The sequence below is a fragment of the Aythya ferina genome, assembly GCF_964211825.1.
Source record: "Aythya ferina genome assembly, chromosome: 2".
Taxonomy (NCBI): domain Eukaryota; kingdom Metazoa; phylum Chordata; class Aves; order Anseriformes; family Anatidae; genus Aythya; species Aythya ferina.
Genome location: NC_140297.1, coordinates 51046867 through 51073953, shown reverse-complemented (window position 1 = coordinate 51073953; position 27087 = coordinate 51046867). Strand labels below are relative to the sequence as shown.

General features: G+C 39.7%; 1 protein-coding gene across 3 annotated transcripts in view; it reads left to right on the top strand.

The window, feature by feature from the left end:
- The window catches only part of CDKAL1 (CDKAL1 threonylcarbamoyladenosine tRNA methylthiotransferase), a 429529-nt gene that overhangs the window by 113 nt on the left and 402329 nt on the right, over positions 1 to 27087 (top strand). For 2 of the 3 annotated variants that reach the window (XM_084510786.1, XM_084510788.1), the window contains exons 2-4: positions 1807 to 1844; positions 4322 to 4488; positions 6746 to 6858. In XM_084510786.1, coding sequence (XP_084366912.1) covers positions 4322 to 4488; positions 6746 to 6858 — 280 coding nt within the window. In that variant the 5' untranslated portion in view covers positions 1807 to 1844. Of the gene's footprint in view, positions 1 to 1806; positions 1845 to 4282; positions 4489 to 6745; positions 6859 to 27087 lie in introns of all 3 variants that reach the window. The other variant, XM_084510787.1, reaches the window with a different exon arrangement.

Genomic DNA, 27087 nt, shown 5'->3' with positions numbered 1-27087 from the left:
GGCCGTTAGCGCCGGGAGCCCCACGGGGAGGGGGAGGTCGGCGGGGCTGCTGGCAGGCCGGGGTGCCGCTGGCCTCCTTGGCCGCCTGGCACGCTGCTGGCTCGGTTCGGGCCCCCGTCAGGCAGCACCCCCGGGTCCTTCCCTCCGCGTTGTGGCCACGCTGCAGGACCCGGCGCTTGGGCGTGTTGAGCCTCATCCCCTTGGCCTCTGCCCATCCACCCATCCTGTCCGGGTCCCTCTGCAGGGCCTCCCTACCCTCCTGCACATCGGCACTTCACCCCCAGCTTGGTGTCCACTGCAGACAACCGAGGGTGCACTCAGTTCCCTCATCCAAATCATCAGTAAAGGTGTTAAAGAGGATGGGCCCCAGCACCGACCCCTGGGGAGCACCACTGGTGACCGGTCACCAGCTGGATTTTACTCCATTCACCATCACTCTCTGGGCCCACGATTGCCCACAAGATGACCTGTTCCATCAGCTTTCCTAGCACCAAGTTCAGGCTGACAGGCCTGAAGTTCCCCAGGTCCTCCTTACCACCCTTCTTATAGATGAGTGTCACGTTAGCAAGTCTCCGGTCATCTGGCATCTCTCTGGATGACCATGACCATGACCGCTGGTAGATGATGGAAAGCGGCCCATCAATCACATCTGCCAACTCCCTCAGCACCCTCGGGTGGATCCCATCTGGCCCCATGGACTTGTGACAGCCCAGGTGGAGCAGCAGGTCTCTAACTGTTTGCACCTGAACTGTCTGGGTGTTCTTCTGCTCCCCATCCCAGACTTCCAGGTCAGAAGGCTGAGTACCCCAAGGATAATTGGGCTGGCTAGTAAAGACAGATGTAAAGAAGGCATTAAGAACCTCAGCCTTTTCCTTATCTTCAGTAGTCATGTTTCCCTCTGTGTCCAGTAAAGAATGGAGATTCTTCTTGGGTCTCCTCTTGCCATTAATATATTTATAAAAACATTTTTTGTTATCCTTGACCATAGCGGCCAGGTTGAGCTTGTGGTGGGCTTTAGCCTTTCTGATTTTTTCTCTGTATATGCTGGCAACTTCCTTGTACTCTTCCCCAAGCTGCCTGTCCCTTCTCTCATAGGACATAAACTCTCTTTTTCTCCCAAATACACAACAAAAGTTCCCTGTTCAGCCATGCCAGTCTTCTTCCTCGTTGGCTCAACTTAGGGCACATGGGAGCAGCCTGCTCCTGCACCTTGAAGACTCCCTACTTGCAGAATGTCCAGCTTTCCTGGACCCCTCTGCCCTTGAGGACGGACTCCCAGGGGACCCTCTCTACCAGTGTCCTGAACGATTCAAAGTCTGCCCTCCGAAATTCCATAATAATAAAAAGTTGTGAATGCTTTTAGCTAAATTTTACTGTTAAACAAACTCTTGAAGGAAATTAAGTTTATGAAAGTGTGTTCTTCTTGTCAGTCTGTCCCTTTTCCTTCTTACGATCCAAATTTTAAACTCCTGTTTGAAGATTTAAAAAATCTGGAGGAGGAGAAGTCTGAAAGGATACATCAGACTCTCACAAAAATATGATTCTATAAAACAAGGACAAGAAGATTACAGTCTGGGGGAAGAAGGGGGGAAATTTGGCAACTGTTGCAGCTTGTCAGCCAGTCAGCAGGTGTACCCTCATCTTATCCTCTGGAGGCTTTAAGCATGTCGAAGTAGAAAACAGATTTCTGCAATGGCAGGATGAGTACTTAATGGGCGTTAACTTCCACTCGTGATTTTCTGTCTGATAGTTCTGGTAGTTCATGCTGTATCTTTTTTTTTTTTTTTTTTTTTTTTTTCCCTCCAGGTTTATTGTCCAAAGGGATTTCAGTCGTGCTTAAAAAGGTATGAATTTAGTTGGCTGTGTTCTTTCTTTTGTGGGCCGTGGAAATAAACTAAGCTTATTTGTTTCGTAAGCTGTTCCGTTGTATCAGAAATGTTTTGAGAAGAGACTGGGGGGCCCAAACCAAAATGCTTTTTTTTTCCTTTCCTGTGTTGATTACTATTGCATATTACATATTCCTATGTTCTGTTAGCAGTATAAAGCAGCATAGGGGATGTTGCCTTTTTTTTTATTCTGCAGTGTGAGCGATGTGGAGCTTCGTGAGCTAGAGCAGGCGTAGGCACACAAAGGGGAATTTGGGATGAGCCAGCACCTGAACAGTTAAGCCATGTTGTTTGTTATGTACTGTATAAACTTGCCTCATTTTGTGTTTTGGTGTTTGCATTTCCATATAAAGCCCTGCTGGTAACTGAAAATCTACCCTCACTTGTTTGCACCAGAACAGATTGGTAGTGAAGGCGTAGGAGTGGTTCTTTCTAGTCCTGTTACTTTCTGAGAAACCAAAAATCTACCTGCAATCCCATTCTCAGTTCCTGTAAGATCATCTAAAAAGCGTTTAACTGACATCTTTATCTGGTGTCTGTATTTCTGTATAGCAATTTAAAGGATTAAAGTTTAGCTTGGTGGATAAAATCTCATTTTCCCTATACTTGCATGCTTTGCAGGACAAGGTAGCGATATGACCTCTAGTAAGGTCAAATCCTATTTGTGTTCAATTTAATATTTGACATTGAAGCAGAAAACTTCAGCTTTCTTGTTTTAAAAATACCATTCTTTAGAAATAAATGTTACCATCATTAAGTGTTTGCTCAGAGATGTAGTCAGCATGCACCTAGATGAGAAGACAGAGGACTAAATTTGGAAGCCAGTTCATCTCTGGAGTTAGGTTTTATGTAAACTGAAGCTTCTGCATTATTTGCTCTACCTCCATTAGTTTTTGTTGTTTAAACTGCTGTTGTGGAAAGTCTATGTAGACCAAAACAGTAACTCGTTTATTGAGCTAGATGTCTGTAGCTTAATGGTAATGCTGACTCAGTAATATTAAGCCAGTAAATGTCTGCACAGTTACAGTGCTTCTGAGTGGGAATTCTAATAAACTTTTAGAGTAGGTGCTTATTCCGAGAGTCTTTATTGCAAGACTTCTCACAGCTTTTTTATTCTTTACATTTCTTTTTTAAAGATCCTGACATTTTTCTTCTAGAAGAATGCTGAATAATTAGATGTCTCAATTTCAGGTTTATCTTCTCCATGATGTCATTATGCTCCTGCTAAAGTTGCACAGAAATGTAATGGTTCAAGTTGCGTGAAGTTTTCCTTAGAAATATATTTTGCAAGGCTGACAAAAACGCTCATAATGGGAAAATGTACAGGCATTTTACTTCTTACATTCAGGAGAAAAATCTAAAAGAATATTGTAGACCAGTAGGCTGAATTTTCTGATCCCCAAATGTGTTTTACAGAAATTAAAGCCTTGTTTGTTTCATTCTTCACTTTCTGTTAGGGCAGTGTTGCATTTTTTTCTGTGAACTTTGTGAAGTGTCTTTTTTTTTGAGACACATGCCAAGTCAGGTTTGTAGTGGTAAATGGGAGTTAATTCTGGTTAAGGATTAAGTGAGGTATGTAACTAAGGCAGTAACTTTTTTTTTGTAGGCTACTTTAGCCAATTACCTTTTTCTGATCTGGATCTTGAGATTTACTAGGAGATATGTATATATACATATTTAGATATGTGTGCATACATAACGCCTTTACTGATGAGAAGCATGCAAAAGTTCAAAAATATTTACTTTCTTATGGAAAGTAGAACTCAATGTGCTAAAAGATCACTAAAATTTTACTAGTCAGATCATAATATTTTATATTAGCTGGGTATGCTTGTTTAATATCTTGCACTTGAGGACAGGAGTTTTGATTTTGCTGTCGTGCTGAATGAATGAATTCAGATGAAAAGCCTGGGGGGTCAGGAATTCTAGGAATGTTTCAGTTGTTTTGTATTCTAATGGACTATGAAGACAAGTTGAACTACTGTGCACCTATTTTCAGCACACACATGAAAGGTCCACAACAGGCTCCTATGCAGGCATTTGAATGCTGTCTCCACAATTCTTCTCATGTTATATGAGCAGAAGTATACCTATCACATAACGTGAACTCATTATTTCATTATGATGCCTGACATGATTAAGAGCACTTGTATCTTGGATACGTGATGCCAAAGGAGCTGCAGGGTTTTTGAAATAGAAGGTAAGGTACAGGTTATTCAACAAACAAAAACCCTGTATCTTCTGTGTCTTCCTCTCCCTGCCTGTCAGAAGGATCTCAGGAGAAGACAGTATCAGGAAATATTTTGGGATAATTGTGTGTCAAAGGTCCTTCATGTATGCTATATTGCACGTGCATGTATATATGACTTTTCGTTAGAACCTGACGTTGTACTCAGGTGCTTGCTAATACCATTCTTCTCTAATGCTTCTCAAAGATGCCTGCTGCCTGTGATTCAGTGCTTGAAGACATTGAAGATATTGTGTCAGCACAAGATCCGAAGCCCCATGATCGGCAGTTTGTAAGAAAGAATGTTTTTCCAAAAGTGCGAAAACGCAGCTCACAGCAAAATACTCAGACGGATGATGATCCCCCAAGTGACAGGTAAATTCTTCCTGGGGAAACAGGGAAAACCCTTTCTTTCTTCCTTCTTCATATCTCATGTGCACTGTCAGATTCTAAAAATAAGGTGGGAGTTCCCATTATCTCATAATATAAAATCTGAATACAGTGTAAAAATGAATAGTGTTTATAAGATATAATAATAATGAATAATAATCCCCTAAGCAAGTTTCTCCTAGACAACTCTTTGTAGAGATCATTTATGATTGAGATATTGATTACTGAAGTAATTGGGGTAGAAAAATAGTTCCTGTTGCTTAAGCATTTCTGAAAAATTGCTTCTTTTTAATTACTTCAGTAGAAGCTGAGCTCTTCAGAATGCAGTCCCAGAGTAATCTTTTGACATCTGGAATAGGAAATATAAACAAAACTGTGAGGATGATGAGAAACTGATGCTTAATAGGTCAGAATGAGATTAAGTTTGTTAGCTACTAACTGCAATGGAGGTGTACCCAAATGTATTGGCCATTGCTGAGAGATGTTCTTTACAGCTGGTGCATTTGTAATCCTTGAATTCGTCATTTTTTTCAAGGGGAGAAGGGCATACTAAAAGTGGGTCTGTGTTAAATTAAAACAAAAACCAAAACAGCAACAACAAAACAAAACCATATAAATCTTTGAATGCTTTTTCTGTCCTTCTGCCTTTTAGACGTTTTTTGTGGAATATGGAATTCCTGTTTGTAATTATGTAATATGGGGTTACAGTCTGCTTTGTGAAACCTGTGTTAGTTGCAGACAATCTAACCCTGTGCTCTTTGTGTGAAATTTCCCATGATTCTTATTTGTGTTGGGTAAAAGTGTTATCCAGAATAGTCAAAAACTTACACAGGACATGCAGTGAAGGAGCCTGCTTCAGAACTCACTTATATAGGAAGACCTACCTTTAAAACAGTGAGATGTTCAAATCCCAGTTGCAAATCATGTTTTATCTTTTTATCTTTCTTTATCTTATCCATTGTGGAAATTGTAAAATGCAAATGAAGGTAACAAAGGCAACCTGTCACGCAAACTGTCACAGCACAAGAAAACCTTTTCTGCATGTTACTCTCTTAAAAATAAAAAAAAATAAATCAAAACCCCAAAACAAATCAAAATTACTGTGGTCATTGAATTGGCATCAAGAACTGGTGCTTGGAATGGCTCTAGAGCTGGCTTAAGGAGTCCTAACCCGTGTTTTTTTCTGTTCTGAAGAAGACAGCCATAAATTATTAAAGAGCTTTCACTCTTTCACTTTTCAGTGAGACGGACAAGGATATAACTCTAATATGCCTAGAAATTCCACCACTGTTTTAAGATTGTTAGATAATTTTGTGTGTCTGTTTTCTTCAAATGTCTTTACTTTTCTGGTTTCAACTTTCCGCTTAAAAAATGCCTGTCCCAAGATAGACTTTTAAGTCAATTTTCCCTTTAGAAGTGTAGGTGTTTCTCTGGGAAGATAGTGGAGGTGGGAATTGTGGAAGGGATGGTATCAAAACAATATTGAAACTGTATTGCATTAAAAACTTACATATGTTGAGAAAAAATGCTTGTCTTGCTTAAAAAGAGCTTTGTGCCAGTTCTGAGATTTACTGTTTATTCAAGCTCAAATGTAAGGAAGCACTGAAATTGTTATCTGGTACTCTTGTGAGTTGGTCCTGCCCCACAAGTAAATACCCACCCAGATGCTTCTTCATCCTTCCCCAGCAGGCTGTGGGAGAGAATTAGAAGAGCAAAAGCTAGCAAACTTGTGGCTTGAGATGAAGCTAGCTTAATAATTGAAGGAAAGGTGTGGAATCACCACCTCCTGCAGCAGACCACTGCCCAGCCAGTCTCAGAACAGGGGCTATTTTGGAAAGATAAATTCCCAGTTTTTATTGCTGATCGTGATGTCACATGGTGTGGAATAACCCCAGCGTGCTTGCAGGGGAATGTGCAGTGTGAAAGAGAGAAAGAAGGCTTTGACTTTGTGCAAGCACTGCTCAGCAGTAGCTAAAACATGGGTATTTTATCAACACTGTTCTAGTTGCCAGTCCAAAGCGCAGCACCATGTCGGTGGCCATGAAGAAAGCTAACTGCATCCCAGCCAGACATGATACTCCACTATGTGAAAGTTGCATAATCATGATGTCCTTGTGCAGCTGTTCTGGAGCTGATGTTGCTTACTGTGTTTTTGGGGAATTACAACTGAGTCTGTTCAGTGGGCTTAAAGGGGAAGCTTGTTTCTCTTAAGTTGCCTTTTTGATTCATTTCTACTTGACAGCATTATTCCTGGTGTTCAGAAAATCTGGATCCGTACATGGGGATGTTCTCACAATAATTCAGATGGTGAATATATGGCTGGACAGTTAGCCGCATATGGATACAAAATTACAGGTAAGAATATCAGAAAAGTTGCATAATTCAGGATTTGTGGGTGAATTTGGGAAGTGTCAAGCTGCTGTCAAATGTGTTTAGATATTTAGCATTATATGTGTTTGCTGCTGGAGCAGGGTTGAACCATTCTGTGTGAATGATCCTTGTTTCTGTACGGACAGTCAGTATAATGGAGGTGGAATGTTACAGGATTGGATCGTGTTGAGTTGGAAGAGCTGTTGAGTTATTTCTCCTCTTCCTTTGAATATCTTGAAATGAGACAAGAGGAAGCATTTTCATGCCAACCTAAAACTGAAAAACAAAGCAAAACAAAAAAACAACCGAACTTGTGGTTCACTGGCCCTGTTTCATCTCCTTAATGCAAAAAGCGTCAAATGAGAAGCTGTGTGAGGCTGAAAACAGACTGTCATATTTTAATGGCGAATTATTACCTGAGTACCTTTGTATAGCTTATAACTAGTTAAAATTGAAATACAAATTTAAATTTTATTAATTCACTGTTTTTTTTTTTTTTTTTTTTTTTTTCCCTGTCTTGCATTTAAACTTGGTGCCTGCTTTTGCTGAAAACCTGCAAGGTTTTCTTTCCTGACATTTTGCCAGGACTGTTTTATTTCTGATTTCACAAAATGCCTGTTTCTTCTCCTGATCAACTCATGGCATCCTTGAACAGTTACATCTTTCTTTTTTGTGGTTGATCTTTCTGTATGTGTCTAAGTAGAAACTGGAACCTGAATTATTCAAATGGTGAACTATTTTAGGGAAACAATGTGATTCTTTAATTAGCAGTTCAGCTCTGAAGTAGGTATGCTCTTCTCACAGACAAGTGGAGTGTTGGTCCAGAAATCCTTATTTGTGGCAGCTATTTTTGTAGACTACAAATGAGGTATCAGCTTGAACTTGTGACTTGCTTAATCTTAGCTTCTCTTTACCTTATTTTTTTCTAATGCATAGTGCTCCAGAAACTACTTCTGTTTTCGTAGGCTTTTTAATATTTGGCGAGCTGTCTTGTGCTCTTGGAATTTTATTGGAAACAACATAGGAAAAGTGAAGGAAGAGACTTTGTAAAAAAAAAAAAAATTATTCTTTTTCTTTTTAAAAAAGGAACCGTTTATAACTTTGAAATAGAAATAACTTTACATTTGGAATCTGAAATTGAGAACTAAAAATTTAATAGCAACTGCAGTAGCTGGGTCAGAAATACCTTTGGTAATTTTGTTAATTGCATATGAGATTGACTACTAGTTTCTGATTGTTATTGAACATCTTAATATAGTTTGTGTGTGTGCATAAATATGTTTAAAAAGTCCGGCTGAAGTGGTAGGCAAAAATTACTCAGTGTGATTCTTTACTAAAATTAGGTAACTTCTTTTTAAACGTATATTTAAGGAGCTCTGGAAATTGCAATTTTGTTCAATAGAATGAAAATATTGGTTACAAATTCTGGTGAAAGTAAATTTTTACAACTATATCTGTTGAATGTTCTCTTTCATAGAATGTTAATGAAGCTGGAACCAAGTGCAAGTATTGCGAGTAGCTGTATGTGAGAATGAGGTGGTGAAGAGGGCACCTGCCTTTCTGCCCAATGTAGTGATGCTTTTGGCAACAAGTGCGTATGAAGGGGTTTGCTCTACTACTGCTTGGGTTGCAGATCATGTCTCAGCGTTTCATGTCAGGACTGATCTGATTTGATGTCTTAAATGGGCATGGAAGACAGGATGCAGTGTACCTTCAGCAAGCTCACAGACTGTCAAACTGGAGGAAGTGGTTGAGAGGCTAGAAGCTTGTGCTGCTGTTCAGATGGACCTTGATAGACTGGAGGAAAGGGCTAAGAGAAGCCACATGAGATTGAGCAAAGGCAAATACAAAATCCTCAGGTTGGAGTAACTAGCTGGTGGTAAGGGTGGGATGGGCAGAGTGTCTGGAAAGCAGCTTTGTAGAGGAAGAGTTTGGCATTGAGGTAGACAAGAAGCTGAACATGTCATCAGTGTGCCCTTGCAGCAAAAAAGAACTATGTCCTGACCTGTTAGCAAGAGTGTAGCCATCAGGTCCAGAAAAGTTACTGTTCAGCTCTGTTTGGTGCTTGAGACAGCATTGGAGAGCTATGTGCAGTACTCCAGAGTGGGCCCTGTTTGGGCTGCCCAGGACAGTGTTGTGCATCCAGTGAAGGGCCGCCAAGATGTTGAGGGAGCTGGAGCACACAGTGTATGAAGACACACACTTGGAGGGATTGGATTTCTTCAGCCTTGGATTTCTTCAGTGATGTCTAATAGAAGGTCCTAGTTGTGTACTAGGATATGGAGAAGGCATAAGATGAGCTTTAAGGCCCCTTCTAACCCAAAACATTTTATGACTGTAAATAAAAAGTGTCTTAATTAGCCTGTTTCTTGCATGTATGTTCCTGAGCTTTTGAGTCAACACTTCAGGAGTTGAAGAGATACTGGAATAATGTTCTGGTTCTAGAAAATAAAATGTGATCTTCACTTGCAGTTCTTGTTTCTTTGTAAGGAAAGGGAAATGGTCAAGCACTGTCTCTGGTGTCTTCTTTCATTCTTGCAATTATATAGTATTAGGAGGAAGAAAAGGAACATCAGACAGACTTCTGTTACTAACTAGAAGTTATAACAATGCTGTTTGCTTTAGAAGTTGACTTAGTCAACACTGAGCATTGATTTAATAATGTCTTCTAATTTTAGAAGTAAATTTTTGACTTGTGAAAATCTTCCAATACTATTCCTCATCCCTATTTATTGCGTGGATTTTACCCTGTTCCTGATTTAAACTCTGTTCAGGAGATGCCAAAGTCTTTTTTCTTGTCTTCCATCTGCTTTGAAAATGTTCTTGTTTGTGCAAGCACTCATTGCTTTTGGTAGTGGCTACATGCAAGGGTGAAAACTGAGGGCTGTGCTGCAATTTGGATTGCAATTTGCAATCTTTGTGTGCAGCAAAGACAACCTCTGTTTGGGGGAGAGAGTGGTGTGAGTCGGCAGTGTATAGGCATTGCAGTAACAGCAGCACTGATGGAAAACTAGGAACTGCATTAGCTTTGCAAAAGGCAAAGGGAAGCCAGAAGAAGAGCTGAACCTATTTTTTGTCTGTTTTTACAGTGTGAAGGTGGGCAGTGTTCTGAACAAATCTTGCGTACCATCTTGTGAGAACACAAAGCTCCTTTGTGTTGGTATGAGCAAAAAGTGTGAGGACCAGCTGGTGTTGGCGAAGGGCTGTGCCATGGTATTTGCTCGTGTTCTGTTCTGGAAATATTATAGCCTGTGGTGGCTTTACTGGTTCTAAAACTGGTTTTGGTTTCTTGGCAGCATGACTCACAGTATAGTTTAGATATGCCTGTGTACCTACTAGTGCTCCCTTTGAGGTAGTCCCTGAAGGAAGAAATCCATGGTACAGACAAGTAATGCCTATTGTGGGAAAGGGGATCAGGGTGAGGTGGGAGCTCTCCCTTACTTGGAGCCTGATGATTGTTAGGGAAGGGAATTCAGTGGTATGTGTGCCACGCAGCAGTACTTTCTCTCTGAAGACTGCTGCTGAGCATATGTATTCAAACATGGAAGCGGTTGATTTCTGAAGCAGAAGGTTGTATTAGCATTTAGTTGGCATCTGTAGGTTTCTCTCTTTGTGGGATGGATGGTTTTTAGCCTGACATTCTTGTATGCATTTTGATGGATCAAGCAGTTAGGCATGCTTGTTACTTTGCGATAATTGCTTCTGGTTCAAGGCAGTGTAGGTCCAAAGCATTCCCTTCTCAGTCATTGTAAAACATGCTGGGGAGAGGTGGAGGGAGAAATTAAGAATGCATTACAAATACCAGAAGAATGCGCAGTAACTTCTCTTGTGAAGAGGAAGCAAAAAGTGTTGTTAATAAACATTCAGCAAAACTGAACCAGTAACTGGTTATCCACACTACATCGCTTTTTAGAAATCGATGCTAGCATAGAACTCTTTTTCCATCCTGTAGGGTGGGATTTCAGAAACAAAAAGCAGGTGGAGTTTTGTTGCTAATTCAGTGGGGTTGGATTTCGTTTAGCACATAGGAACTAGGCTATTACAGACTCTCAGCTTTATTTGTGCAATTTCAGACTAGTCTTTAAGGTATCCTTTTTGTTATCTTGAACAATTTGTGAGTTTGTTGGATGAAAGGATGCTGTTTCAGAACTGGGCACTGAGGCATTGCTTGTATGAATTGTGTTGCATAAACCAGACTTTCTTGGACTTTGGTCATCCACATACAGACACAGCAGAGTATGCTGCAACATCCATTTTATTCATCCAAGTGGAAAATAAAGAAAATGACTACAACTGTTCAGGTATTGACTCTCAATTCATGAAGTACAGTTCATAACTTGATGCCTTGTTGTATTTTTAAGTGTCGTTTTAAAAGTACTTCCCTATTGCACATTTTAATCATTTTAGATTTTGATTTATTTCATAGACATACAGTAGATATATAATCTCCTCTTGAATAGCTTACTGTATTCTTTACATTTGTTAACTTAAAATAAGCTCTCTGTGGCCCACGGGGTGATTGAAGTATTTTGACTAAGATTTTTACTGGCTTCTGGTATATGATTTCAGTTGCTCAGAGTCAGCAGTTGGTCTTTCCATTTTTCTCTCTCTACCCTGTTATTAACACTTCTCTGTTCCTTCACAAGTGTTATGTAAAACAAACTACAGCAATTACTGGGTAGATTTGGTGTGGTATGAGCCATCCTTGTTATGAGATACTTTGTTTTAGAAGCTAGGAGACAAATCCTTATTAGCTGCTCAGTAAGTGCTCGGTCTGTAGCTTTATTAACCATAGAATTCAAGTGCAGTCTTTGCTTTTAGATTTGTACTTCTCAAGTAGTTGTGATTGTAGTGCCAATTCAGGGAAAAAAAAAAAGACTCTTTGCAACCTTTTCTGTGTGGGTGGAGGGAATACACAAAATAACCCAAACTACCTTTCTGGAGATGACAGGCATTTCAGTTTTCTCAGACAACACTGCATTTATTAAACTGTCATTCTCAGAAGCAGCTGAGCAATGTGGAAAAGTGAGCCGAGGTATAAATCCTGTGTTGTTCTATACCCATGCCGAAGAATTCTACCCATACATTTGCATGCTCACAAATCCTGCTTGGTTTTTGCATTACTTGGTAACCTTATACGCCTGCTTAACTACCCATGTAACCTGTTTCTTTTTCAGATTCAAACTGACTGATATAATATGGAAGTAAAAGCTTTTGGTTGGTGATACTGAAAGAGGCAGTACGGTTGCTTTGGTACCTGTTGTTGAAGTGAGGTAACACGGACAGTGAGATTGAGAGCATCCTTAGCAAGTTTGCTGATGACACCAAGCTGTGTGGTGCGATCGACATGCTGGAGGGAAGGGATGCCAGCCAGAGGGACCTTGAGAGATGGGCCCATGCGAACCTCATGAAGTTCAGCAATGCCAAGGTCCTGGACCTGGGCTGGGGCAATGCCAAGCACAAGTACAGCCTGCGAGGAGGATGAATTGAGGGCAGCCATGAGGAGAAGGACCTCAGGGTGGTGGTGGATGAGAAGCTCAACATGAGATAGCAGTGTGCACTTGCAGCCAGAAAGCCAACCGTATCCTGCATCAACAGAGGAGTGTGGCCAGCAGGTTGGGGGAGGTGATCCTCCTCTCTACTCTGCTCTTGCGAGATCCCATCTAGAATGCTGCGTTTATCCCTGGGGTCCCCAGCACAAGAAGTACATGGACATATTAGAACAAGTCCAGAGGGGAGCCCTGAGGATGGTCAGAGGGCTGGAGCACCTCTCCTAGAAAGACAGGCTGAGGGAGTCGGGGTTGTTCAGCCTGGAGAAGAGAAGGCTCTGGGGAGACCTTCTAGTGGCCTTCCAGTATCTAAAGGGGGCCTACAGGAATCTGGAGACGGACTCTTTGTCAGGGGGTGGAGTGGTAGGACAAAGAGAAATTGTTCTAAGTTAGAAAAGAATTAGATTTAGATTAGATATTTGGAAGAAATTCTTTACTAAGAGGGTAGTATGGCAGTGGTACAGGCTGCCCAGAGAAGCTGTGGATGCCCCATCCCTGCAGGTGTTCAAGGCCAGGCTGGATGGGGCTTTGAGCATCCTGGCCTGCTGGGAGGTGTTGCTGTCCATGGCAGAGGGGTTGGAACTGGGTCATCTCTAAGGTCCCTTCCTACCCCTGTGATTCTGGCAGTACGTTCTCTTGCTTTCAGAAGGTCTAAGCTGGTGATGGTCACAAGCTTGCTTTGGGTTGTGGGTCTTGGGCTTGAAAATCCTTCTCTGTCATGCACAGGTAGCTTGTGAACACTTGTGTTTTGGTTGTATCTTTTTGTTTTGTTCAGTCAATTTTTCTGTGCTGTTGAAATAATTGGTAGAGTTGTGATAAAATGTAAAACTTTTGTGCTGAGATGGTTAAGAGGATGAGGAAAGATGAAATGAAACAGACAAAAATAAAAGGTGACAGTCATGGGCTGGAACAGATAGGACTACAAGAATTTAGATACCCAAGATTTTCTTGGGAAGAAAACAGGTATTTTCTGGTGCAGTAGAAAGTGCCCTACGAAGCAATGAGTGGGATAATGGGTCTGGAGTTGCTGGATTGCTTTCTTGCAGTACAGAGTTAATACAACATCGTTCAGTCATTCTTATCTGCAGCAGTCTGTGTTCCCCAAGACTCTGTAAACTAATCTCTAATTGTGGTTTTGGCAGCTGTGTATTCAGGTCCTGTGCTCTCAGTAAAATTGCTTAGCATGTGTGTGGCCTGAGTTCTGTTAGCGATCACTTCTGACTTGTAGCAAAATGCAATATGTATGACCTCTTTGTGGTGAGTTTTTCCTACCTCAGCTTCCTCAGTATCAACTCCTTATTCCCATTAGGCAAGTTTCTGTTACGTTGGGTATCTAGCTTTGAGGCTGTCATTTCTGTTACAGGATACGTCTCCTCTGATTCTCAAACTGGGAAATGTTCCCCTATTCAAGGGGAACATTCAGCCTTGTAATGGCTTCATGTACCACTGCCATTATGACTTCCTATATCACTTGATCTGACAACTGTGTGCTGTTCTCCTTATCCCACTTAAAACTGAAATGATTCACCTGTTTTTACAGTCTATCTCAATTTTCTTTCACAGTGCTAGCAACTGAAAGTTGCCAGCAGGCCTAAATAAATCCTGTGTGTACAGTGTGTTCAGTAACACTTGTATAGAACTTATGTAGGTAAATTTAAGCATGCACACATGTTTAGGGTTAATTCAAATGGCAAAGAAATTGGCTGCACGCTGTTGTGGTTGTGCAATAGGGTTTAGTTCTGGCATTGCTTCTTGTAGTACAGAAGACCAAGTTTAAAAAGGATTGAACCATGGAAGGTAAATTGGAACTTCTGGTAATTTGCATCCTCTTTGCTGAGATGTGTCCCTGTAGCAGTTGGAATCTGTAACTGAAGCACAAATAGCAGTGATGAAGTGAGTTCAATGTAGTCATGTAAATGATGTAGACCTTTGTAGAGCATTCTACTCAGATGTTGGTTTCAAATGTCTCACAGTTCTTTGTGCTATGAGTAGTTATTTATAGAAGACTTACAAAAGCTAGCAGGAGAGCAGACCGTATTTTTTTAATAAATTGGAGAGATTTTTGACAGTGTACTCTCAGAGGTATGAACAAGATCATATTTTAATCATAGCATTTTTAGGAGCACCTGTAAAAGATTTGTTATTCTAGGTGACTTGTGAATAGTAGAGGGCTACTTCTTATTATAGGTTCTTACTATATAATTTGGCTACTGTTCCCTTTGCTAGGAAAGATGAAGCTTAGCTGTGAGCTCATTATTTTTGAGAAACTGCTTAGGGCAAAGTTCTATAAATTTGCTATGGTCAGTCATTGCTGTACAACTTCTGTGTTAAGATGGCTTTAACATGTTTTGGGAATGCTTTCCTGACAATTGCAGTACTACCATCTGTGCATGTGTGAGTTGCTGTTGTTTTTTTGTTTCTCCATGAAGGCAAGGTAAGCCTAGTGAGTTGATTTCTGGCTTGTTGCTTATCAAAATTTGAAATGTAGCTGAACTGATTTTGAACTGTGCTGTATCTCCAAGTACAGAACATTAACCTATATTGTTCTTTCTGTCAGTCCTGAGGGTGTATTAACAGACCAGGCTGCCCTGTGCTCGTAGAATCACCTAGGCTGATAAAGACCTTCAACATCACCGAGTCCAAACATCAGCCTGACCTACTGACTGCCATCACCAAACTACGTATGCCCCTTAGTGCCACGTCCACGTTCCTCTTCAGTTCCACTGGGGACGGGGACTGCACCGCGTCCCTGGGCAGCCCATTCCAGTGTTGACCACCCTTTCTGTGAATGTGCAATCTAACCCTCCACCCCCGGCGCAACCTGAGACTGTTTCCTCACATCCTATTGCTTGTAACCTGAGAAAGGTGACCAACATGCTCCTTGCTGAAACCTCCTTTCAGGCAGTGATAGAGAATGAAGTCTCCCCTCAGCCTCCTCTTCTCCAGACTAAACAGCTCCAGTTCCCTCAGCCTCTCCTCAATAATCTTGTCTTCTAGCCCCATTACCAACTTCAATGCTCTTCTCTGAACATGCTTGGGCAAGTCAATACCCTTCTTGTAGTGAGGAGCCCAAAACTGATGGAGACTGTGGGTTGCAAGACGGGCTGGAGACAAGTGAAAACTGTTTAAACAGATTTGAGATATGAATTGCGTTTTTTTTTTTTTCCCCTCACTGATAGGAGCAAATAAAGTCCTTCTTTCTCTTTATTTTTTTTTCTGTCTAATGGAGCCTTGTATTTCCCTATTGGCTGTTCATTGCAAAGTAGGGTAACATTTGTGTAAGCCTGGATGGGTGTTTCTAAAGTTCCCAGGTGTACCAAATGAGTCCAGTGACCAAGGAAACAAGTAAAACTGTGTATAGATGTTTCCTCTTCTCTAAGTCCCATCCTTGGGCTGTATCTGCTGCTGTCTTAGTTCATCTGTGCTATTCGTGTATACATTTTTCTGTGATACAGCATGTCTCCACAGGTCCAATTGGCATAAGCTGCACCTCCAAGTGAAGAAAGCATACCTGAAAACACTATCACTCAAAATAACAATAGGGAGGTACTTGTGAACTGTCCCAGTGCAATCAGGAAGGCTTCTGGAAATGTGCTATGACTGATTGCCCGGCTGAAGTGCCTCTGCACCAATGCACACAGCATGGGAAACAAGCAGGAGTTGGAAACACAATTCAACGAATGTGACCTGATTGCTATCACGGAAATGTGGTGGAATAGATCAGATAACTGGAACACTGGAATAGAGGGCTACAAATGCTTCAGAAGAGGTGGACAGGGAAGAAAGGGAGGGCATGTTGCCCTCCATGTTATGGAAGGGTTTGGCTGTGAAGAGGTGCCTTTGAGAAACAGCCATGGACAGGTTGAGAGCTTGTGGGTGAGAGTTCAAGACCACGTCAATAAAAGACAGCTTGTGGTTGGGGTTTACTACAGGCCGCCCGATCAAGGGGAGTCAGTGGATGAAGCATTCTTGCTAAATTGGCCAGCAGGGGAGGGAGGTGGTTGTGCCCCTCTGCTCTGTCCTCGTGAGGCCCCATCTGGAGTGCTGCGTCCAGGTTTGGGGCCCCCAGCACAAGAAGGATGTGGGGCTGTTAGAGCAGGGCCAGAGGAGGGCCCTGAAGATGCTCAGAGGGCTGGAGCACCTCTCCTGTGAAGAAAGGCTGAGAGAGCTGGGGCTGTTCAGCCTGCAGAAGAGAGGACTCCAGGGTGACCTCACTGCGGCCTTTCAGTGCTTGAAGGAGACTTTTAAAAAAAGATGGAGAGCGACTCTTTGCTCAATCAGATAATGACAGGACAAGGGGGAATGGTTTTAAACTAAAAGAGGGAAGATTTAAATTAGATTTTAGGTGGAAATTATTTCCTCAGAGGTGGTGAGGCACTGGCACAAGCTGCCCAGAGAAGCTATGGATGCCCCATCCGTGGAGGGGCTCCAGGCCAGGCTGCATGGGGCCTTGGGCAACCTGGTCTAGCGGGTGGCATCCCTGCCCCATGGCAGGGGGGTTGGAACTGGGAGATCCTTATGGCCCCTTCCAACCCAAGCCATTCTATGGTTCTATGAAGTTCAGGCATATAATTTTTATCTAAATGCTTTACTGTTGTACAGTAGCCAACAATAATTAGGATATCATAATGCACGATGTAGTTTACAAACTGCAAGTTTGGTATTTGTGTATATCCAAATACAAAGCTCTAAACCTTTTGAGATATGGCTTGGTGCTATATCACTAGGAGCCAAGAGGTGGCAGCATTGGATAAATAGTACGGAGCCGGGGCACTGCTCTTAATTTCTGTATCTTGGTATCGCTTGATGTTTTTTATGAGTTAAGTTGGACTGTTAGCCTTTTAATTACTATTGATCTGTATTACTGATTTAAACTAAGGGTATTGGATTATTCAAATTTAAAGTGCAGTTTTGTGCATTTAGTTAAACCTGCTCTGACTTGTTTGCTATCAATATTCTGACCTTTCTGTGGTAACTTCACTATTGAACGTTAGGAAGGTCTGTCTAGTTTTTGTAGCTCTAGTTTATCTGAGAGTTACTGCTTGTTAGTTTAAGTTAGGCTTAGACTTGGTCTCAGTTCCCTTTCCAAGGTGTCTATGTTATGGGTTTGAGATTTGTGAAGTATCATAATGGCGAAATCCACCTTTTTGAGGAACTCTTTCATTTGGAAGCTCCTTTCTGCTTTGTTTAATAAAGGGAGATTGGTTTAATTTATATAAAGGCCCCTATTTGAAACATTAATTAAAGATTTTGCTTATAATGATCAACCTAACCCTCTAATTATTTTCATTAAGGGATGATTTTAACTTTTGTTTTATTTTAATAATATTATGTCATCTGTCTTAGAGCATCACAATAAGACATTGAAAACAGTAGGGACTGCTAAACAAATGCTATCTGTTGAAATGTACAACTACAGCTTAAGTAAAACCATGAGTTTAGCTAACAGGGCAAAAGCAGATGGTATTCAGGTTGGAGATTAGGAAATATGTTACAGCTTATTAACAATAGCATTTGAGGTAGATGGTAACTATTGTCATTAGTGCAGTGCTGTCCTCTGTTTCAAAAATATGTTGCATTTGTTAAGGCAAATTCTAAACAATATATAGGATCTGATTTATTTATTTATTTTAAATGAGAGTGCTGCTTGTTGTGAATTAACATCTTAAGTCAAATGTATCTGAGGCCTAGCTAAATACTTAGCTTGTGAGTTTTGTTATAATTCAGTTGAGGTAAGTGCAAATATATTTTATTTGCCATGGGTGAAATTCAGGAATTTCTGAATTGTATAGATTTTCTTTTTTTCCCCACTGGTTTTTTTTTTTTTTTTATATATATATAATCTCCTATCGTGAATTATGTTTAAAATAGTAGAGAATACCAAGCTGGACAAGAGCAACCTCTTGCTTTCACAAGTTGGGAGCTTTTCCATATGTGTACTGGAAAGTGCCCAGGTTTGCAGGGAGGGTGATCTGTGTCAGTGGAATTACATTGTGCCACAATGGTCTGGTGTGAAGCTGGAGCAGATTCTTGTGCTATTTGTATCCTCCTTGTGGAAGATACAGAATAACCATTGCATCTTCAGTCCTTCTCTTCTTCCCTGTGGCATTTCTCACAAGCTTATTTTGAAATGAAACAAGGTATACGTAGGCTCTTAATCTTCTGCAGTAACTCAGTAATTAGGTGTTAGCTGGAACACTCCAGGTATCAGATACTTTTCACCCTAAGAGGAGTAATGAGCATCTCTGCATCCTTTCACATTGCATCATAAAGCTGTGTTTTAGAATATTAGTAGTGTCATAACAAACGTCTGCAGTTCTTAGGAAATTTCCTTCTCATCCTGTCCAGCTTCTGTGATTTTTTGGTGCTCATTTCAAGCATTTTGAGGACAGTGGGATAGATGTTGTGACCAGACACCTAAAGCTCCACGTGGGCTCTAGGCTGGTTTCTCTGGTACGGTCTTTAGAATAGCCGTGCTTAGCTGTAATATGATGTGTCTGCAGAAATGCATATGTGTGAATCTTGTAAGCATTTATGTGCTACCAGTTGGAATTAACACTTTGAGTGTTGGAGCTGAGAAATGGGCTTCATCTGAGCAGAAGACATTAGCATTTGTCTTGTGTGTCAAATCCCTGGCTTTGGAATTTGCTTACAGAAAGAAACTAAGCAGAAACTTTGTCTTGGATGGCTATAAATAGGCTTTGAGTTAATCGTGCCAAAATTGAATTGCTGTTGATTGGTACAAGACACTGGTGTATAGAGAAGTGAGTTTTTTGGCATGCGATTTAATAGAAGACAGATCACTTGGCTGCTGATTTTATTAGGCATCTTGGACCCTCAGCTTTTGTTGGCCAGACTTTAAGGGTAAAAGTGTGCTTGTTTGTAATTGATTCCCCAAGTGATAGTTGACTTTTGAAATTCTGTTGCTTGTTTATGGGTTGGCATTTTTCTGTTTGCCATTATCACACTTCAGAAAAAATCACTTACCATTGGTAAATGTTAATCTGCCTTTGAGAATGTAAAGATTCAGACCATCAGGTGGGGGCAAATTTGAGCATCCACTGTTTACTTAACTAGAAGTTTAAGTCTTATAACTTGTAGTGATGAAAGGAGAACATCAGCTGACTGTGCTTTACAAGTCTACTAACCAGAAAATAGAAAATGAGGAAATTTGTCTAAGACAGTCACTTTGATGAATATGTCCAAGTAATCCAAATACTCTTTGTAACAAGTAGAATATGAAAAACCCTGGTAGAATTTTTCATTAAAGGAGAAAAATGTTGATAAAACGTTTTAAAAATATATATATTTGGGAGGAAGGGGGAGTTTCTCCACAAACCATTTTTGCTGAGACATTTATGTATTCTTGCCAAAAACCGGCTTCTTGGAAAACTAATGTGTTTTCCACATGGTCTTTGGTTCTATCCCTGATTTCTCAAATGCAGACAGAGCGGTCTTTTCTGTAGGTGGCTGCAGTTCACTTCGAGCTGTAGCTGTTTGGTGGTGGTGGCAGTTCCTTACTATATCGAGGCAAAAATACTTTTAAACAGAGGTGACTGTAAGCTTCATTTGGGCTGTGCAGTGAGCTGGGGAGAAATTCTCATCGGGTGGAAGTATCGCAGCTTGATGTTGCTCATCGGCAGGCAGACAGTCGAGACAGCAGGTGCAGGAAGTGGAGTTTATTTCGGGGGTGAAAACCGATGCAGAGGAGGTTTGGGAGAGGAATTTTGAGTAATGGTTTCCCTGGCCACCTGTAGGGAGTAGGTTGGAAGCTTGCGTTCCTGACTGGCAGAGGCTCCTCTTGGACTTCTGCAGTCTTTCACAGGTCACAGGCCAAAAGGCACCTGCATGGCTAAGCTTTTCTTTCCAAGGATAGGTCTGTTGACTTGACATTTGTTTGTAGCAGGTTGTCAAAAACCTCCAATAATAGGAAATCCATAACTTACTTTGGATGATTAACTACCTTTCTGGCTGAAAAGTGTTTTCTGAATGTGTAACCTTAATCTTTTAGCAGAGTTCAAGCCCATGGCTTTTCTTCAGAGGGTATAGAGAACATCTGATTCTTTTCTTCTGCATAGCAACCTTTCAAATACTTGAATGCGGTTTTCACTTCTCCCTGTAGGCTTCTTGTGCCTAGGCTAAGTAGACCTAATTCCTAAAAGCCTCTCTCATAGGTCACGTTTGCTAGATCTCTGACCCTTTTTGTTGCTCTCATCTGGACATTCTCCAGTTGATTTACATTAATCTTCAAGTGCATTAGTCTGTTCATCTAGTGTGTGCAATTCTGCTAAATGGGTAGTGGGTGGATTTTTGATGCCTTACTCAAAATATGGTTTATGAAACCCTCAAATTTAGGTCCCAGGGCAGCTGAAATCTAGATCAAAGTCTAATAGAGAATAACTTTCATAATTGACATTTCTAAAGTCAAATGGGAAATACTGAGGCATGCTTCTGTTAAAACAAAACCAAAACAAACAAAAAACCAACCCCCCAAGTTTTCAGGAGATGGTTTAGGGGAAAGAAGTGCTCAAGATGGAAAAATCAAAATCTTTTTGCTAGCTTATGTACTATTCTGAACAAATATCTTGCTTTTTTCCTTTTTTTTTCTTTTTGTTTAATGTATCTGAACTGAATGTTAATAATGTATAGAGCTTCAAAGGCTTAGTAAAGGTTTGATTTCATAGCTCATGTAGGGACAGTGCTGTTTGTAATTTTTATTAAAGAATATAACCTCTAAATTGGTAAGCAAAAGATTGTCATCACAGTTCTATTGTTTGCCTTTATTTTTTCTCTGCTATCATTTCACAAATAGTCTGTTGGCACCATTTCTTTTATTTTATTTTTTTGTCTGTTTTAGTCTAAAGCCAGATTCGTTCCTTGATTTGATTTGCTGGGAAGAAGTTCAAATCTGTATCAATACTTCCAAATATGCACTAAGGCACTGAGAAAGGAAGAGAGGAGAGCATGAACATAGGTCTCAAGTGGGCAAGAGATGGCTCATCTTTCTTTTTAGCACTAGGGCTTGCTTATGCTGAGTGGAAATATTTGAAGTATGCGCTTGTGAAACTAGAGCTTTAGGCTTGGAATACTTTTTATTTTAGCATTTTGTGCAGTGATTGATTTCTCTAGGTATTTTGTGTAACTAGAACTGGTAAGGAGTCCATCTTGGTACAGTCCTTTGGGCTCTTTCTTCATCAGTATGCTAGGAAACTTGGGTTTATTGGTGTGTGTAGCTTCACAAATTTCAACAATGCTAAGAGTTATGATAAGCAGAGAAACAAATCTTAGGTGCCTAAATGTAATGAACAGAAAAGAGAAATATTAGATCAAAATTTAATTTTGGTATCAGACTTGATGTAAAAGCTCTACAAGGCTCCATAATAATAAGGTTGACTTTAAAAAAAAAAAAAAAAAAAAAAAAAAAAAAAGCCCTTCTCCAGAACATTTGAAGAAGCTTTTTGGCGGAGGTAGTAACCTATTTAGAAAGAAATTTTTAACACCTTCTTCCTCTCTTTTGTGAGACCAGAATTTAGGCCACTGGGTTGAGAGCTGTAGCAGCTGGTGTCGATTTGGTCTATAAAGATTTAGCTTTAGGCTCACTTGCAGCAATTATATGGCTTATTTTACTGATTTCTTATTTCTTTGAATGTGCTTAAATGAGTAAGGGCTTTACAAACTCAGTACCCAACTTAGTCTCCTAGTAACTGCAGTCCTGTTAGTCATTGCTAGATGGCACTGTGTAACTGTGATTTCACCAAAACTATTGCTGGAACCTATTTTTGAGAACTGTTTAACGTTTAGGTTAAAAATGGCATTTTATTGAATTCTATTTTCAATTTAGTCACTTAATTGATCCCACTACAAATGATCTCTTGGCTTGGGAACTTATTTTACGTTGTTTGAGAGGATTCAAAAGTTCAGGCAGCCCTAGCAAGTGAAATGAATTTTTCCTGAGTTTCCCACACAATTGTGAATGCAGAAGTACTGCATACATTAGGCTTGTGTAAATATCCTAGCAGATTATTTGGAAAAAATTAGATCCATTGTCAGTTCAAATATGGTCACAAAGGAAATGAGCTAGTCATTAGTATAAATATCTTTTAAGATTGGATTGACCTATATGATTTCTGTTTGAGTGTCATTTGAGTGTTTTCCTAGTTACTTGAACACTTGATTTTCAAATTTTTAGCTAGAAAAGCTTAAAATTGTTGTAACTTCTTTGAGTAAAATTAGATTTTTGACTTGAGTGGTTGTGCCATGTTACTGTAAGCACAGTAATTTCATTCATGAAAAAGATCATACCCAAATAAAGCTTACGGGTGTGGTAGTAAGGCGCTTGCAATGTGATGCAGTCAGGGTTTGCTGTGTCCAATCAGAAGGGTGTAAGTTTTTCTCATAATGATCAGTGTTAGCAAGAGGTTTTACTGTGCTGGAAGTACGGTATACTAAGCAGTCCGTTTCACTTACTGTAGTCAAACATTTTAGAAATGTTGGCAAGGCAGATTTTCATGGTTCTCAGGTACGTGCATAGGGGAAGCTTGCACCTCTTAGAGATGTAAGTTCTTCCACCCAGAGAAAAAAGATTGCCTCAGCTACAGCTTGTGCTACATATCATTAAAAACAAAACAAAACTCCAAAGGGTCTGTGCAGTGCAAAATTGGCATTCATGTTACCGGCTGCATGGTTTCTGTGTGCATGTATGACTTTTTTTTTTTTCATTATTAAGTGTATTTTACTCCCTTTTGGGAAGAGGGGGGATATATGCAGTTGCCAAATGCTGTAGTTTTCTGTTACTGTAATGATTATCTGAATTTATTTAATTACAGCATGTTCCTTATTTACTTCCTGATATCTTGCTTGTTACTGTCTTTGTTCACACCTGTACTAGTGTGCCAGTGATTATTTGCATTGTATACACACAGTGTCTTTAATTGGACTCACCTTCCTGGCACTGATTGAAATGACTTGACAGATTTGTACCTGGAGTTCCAGGTGTGCTACCTAGCACACAATAAAGAGCAAAGTAAGACATCCGGAGTACCCCTTGATTATTTTCAAAAAAAACAAAACAAAACCTGTGAGCTGATATTGGCACGGGGGCTCTTGTAGGAGGATTCTGAAGAAATACTGGGCAGTTATTTTTCCTTCTTGTAGCTGCAGAACTTTAATAAACATTTTCCACTCATTTTTTTGGGGAAACCTCATTTACATTGAAGAACTGTTCTTAGAAAGATTGTACACCAGTAGAAAACAGAAAATGGTTTATAGCCATATATAATTTTCAAGACACTGAAATTTCAGTCAGCTGAAATCATTGCATGAATCTAGATAGCAAAAGCAAGATTTCTGGAGTCTGAACAGTGGAGAAGCTAAGCTTTGTCTTTATAGGTGAAGTTTACTCAGTTTAGGAAAAAAAATACATAACTGCAGTGTAAATAACTGTAGCTGCTGATCCCTGAATGTGTATAATGACTCTGAAGTAACTATGCTTAAGTTTAAAACGTGGAAGAATTAGTTTAATGTAGCTTTTCTTCTTATTTTGCAGATTTTCATGGCCTTTGGTTTGAAGCAGTAAGGTAGCTTCTAGAGTAATTTAGTAACATATACTTGGTTCAAGTTAAGATTTTTTTCCTGTGTCTGCATTAATTTGGTTCTGCAAGAGAATGGTTTGATATTGAAAAGAATTTTTTAAAGGAAGTGATTTATTGGCTCTTATTCCATCAGTAGAATAACCAGTAGGACTTCTTAAATAGATAACGGTATTTAAAATGTGATTCAAGAAAGTGTAACTTAAAGGCCTGCTGTTTCTTGTTAATGGACACTCAGAGTAGGACAATTAATATAAGCTGGAAACATTTTTCTAACCTTCAGTTTAAACAAACAAAAACATTCAACTCAGTTTACGTAAACTACAGTTGGGTTTGTTGTTTTTGTGAGATCCAAGATGCTGAGGAGTACCTGCTAATCAGCAGGTTGCCCACATAAGACTGTTTTAACCTTTATAGCTGATTTTTCTTTTCATTAACATAGCCTAACTTTTTTTATAAAAGCGATTCCATTCCTGTTACCACCAACTTCAGATACCAGGATCTAAATTGAGAAAGTATGGAGCTAGTTAATGTCTTGCCAACATTGAATATGTGACTTAGGAAACAAATTGTGTGGCATTTGATACCAAGTTGTATCCAGTTACTGTAGAGAAGCTTCAGGATTTAAAACACATGCCATCGATGTTGCAAGCCATGTTCTCAATAAGCTGATTCCTAAAAGGAAAGATTTGAAGCCTGATGACTGAGGTAGATTTCAGATCTGTTTTTAAATAGAACTAATTATATTTATTTCTATATATTAAAATGCAACTTTGTAACCTCTACAAAGTCTAATGATTTTTGGCATCACTTTCTCTAGCATTGTTTCACAAATGTTTTCATAGTTACAGTTTGAAAATATTGTCCTTAAAGTGACATTCCAGAATAAACAATGAAGAGACTTCTTTGGCAAGTAAAAAACCTGTTAAAACTGCACTTTCCATACTTAAACATACATTTTAGCTGCCACTTCAGAAAGGTAAGCAAAAGTCTACTGAAGGAATGCTGAACTTAGCTGTCAAAATAGATATTTAGAAACTGTTTTCACCATATAGTTTATGTTCCTAAGTTAAGTTGAATTAGCTAAATGAAATGATACTTTCCTGAAGCACCCCCTGGAGGTAAGGATTTTCAGTAGTGTTGGCTCTTTTTTTGCTTTGATTATACAGGGAGTTTTGCTTCTAACTCGGACACCCAAGAGACAGGTGCAGTCATTGGTATGAACACTTTCTTTCCTTCCACCAGAGTTCTTAATGCAATAAAACCTCTTTCATTTTTTTTTAACCTTATCTCTGCAAAGTGCATAAATCCTTTGAAGGTTTGGTCAGCATAAGAGTTCTGAAGGCTTTTTGTGTATAGGTAAGCATGTGAAATGTGTTAATAAGTTACAACAGAAAGTCACACAGTGGGACTAGTGATGTAATTTTAACTTCAGATGAGCTTTAAATTTTTTTAAGTTCAGATGCGCTTGAATTTTATATTTTTTATTAGTTGAGATTGTATTTGGGAGGACTCAGGATTTAGTTTTGATGTCATTGCTTCTCCTAGTTGACTAGTACTAGTACTTAGCTAACCATGAATTGGTTGATAAAATGGTCCTTGTTTCAATTTTGTTGTAGCAGGTGTAATTGCTATCTTTGCCTTTCTGACATGCCTCATGATAATTTTATCTTTGTATTTATAGATCACCATTAAAACAGATAAGCAGGTACGCTGTTCTTTGACATTTCCTCTAAACTTCGTTGCTGGAAAGCTGTCCATGCTTCTGATGATAGGTGGTAACTACTTATTTTGCCAGCTGCTCTTTGAAATACCGTCTTTGTCTGGAAAGAGGCAGATTCAGTCCCTTTCTGTAATAATATCTATAAACTGTGTAGTTTCCTTTTCTTTAAAACAAAGCAAAAAATGCAAGAAACAGTAGGGTGACACTGATCTTGTGTTGTGTGATGCTATGCTAGGGAGTTCTGAACACGTTTGATAATCAGGTACTCTGTTTATTGCTGACTTTAATACAATACAATTCACTATTTTTTTGTTGTGTGAAAAGAATGTTTCTATTAATTTTTCCACAATATGATGAGTCTCAAATATTCTTAATGATGTTCCTGTATTTTAGAAGACTTGTTAACGGAAGGATGTTTTAGTGCTGTATGTGAATAGGCAAAGATAAGTGTGCAGTCTTACAATAAATAAATAAAAAAATCAATGCAACATGTTAATGACCATTATATTTAGATTTTCTTGCTGTTTTGCAATGGTTATTTCTTAACAGTAAACATTGATTTAAAATAGAAGTTGGTGATAGGAGTTTAAGTTAGGAGAAAAATGCAAATCCAATATTCAGATACGTTTTCAGCTTTGCAGTAGACAAACCTATGTCTTAAGTATCTGAGCCGGTTTGGTTAAAAGGAAGTATAATGCTACAGTGCCACATGGAATAACAAGACCTGAGGGAACGGCATGGATCTGTGACAGGGGAGCTGATTGGGCTGGTTGTTAAGAAAAGGTACTGAGAAGTTGGCTGGGCACTGGATCAGGCTTCTCAGGGCAGTGGTCATGGCACCAAGCCTGCTAGTCCAAATATATTTGGACAATGCTCTCAGGCATAGGGTTTGATTTTTGGGGGGGTTCTGTGTGGAGCCAGGAGTTGGGCTCGATCATTGTGATTCCCTACAAACTGAGGATATTCTATGATTCTATAAACTCAGGTGTTATTTCCTGTTGTTTAGGATATTCGAATCGAGCATTTCTGTGTTCAGTTGCTTTTGCTTCAGTTGCCATGAAGCTGAATTTTCTGTGCACAGCCAGCCTGCTTTCTGTAACGTGATCTCACTCAGCGGCAGGAATGAGGTGCTAGGAGTGAGGCTGGTAAATAGGCTGGATGTGTTGTGCAGCGTTACAGAGAGCTAGTTCTGAACATTGCTTAGTAACAAGTACATTTTTTTTTTAAACTGAAGCATTTTTTACATAGAAAAACCTCTAGTTATTGCTGGGCATTAGCTTAGTAAATATTGACTACAAATTTGAAAAAAGTGTGATGTAAGTTGTGAGAAGTGAAGTTCAAGAATTGGAGTGCT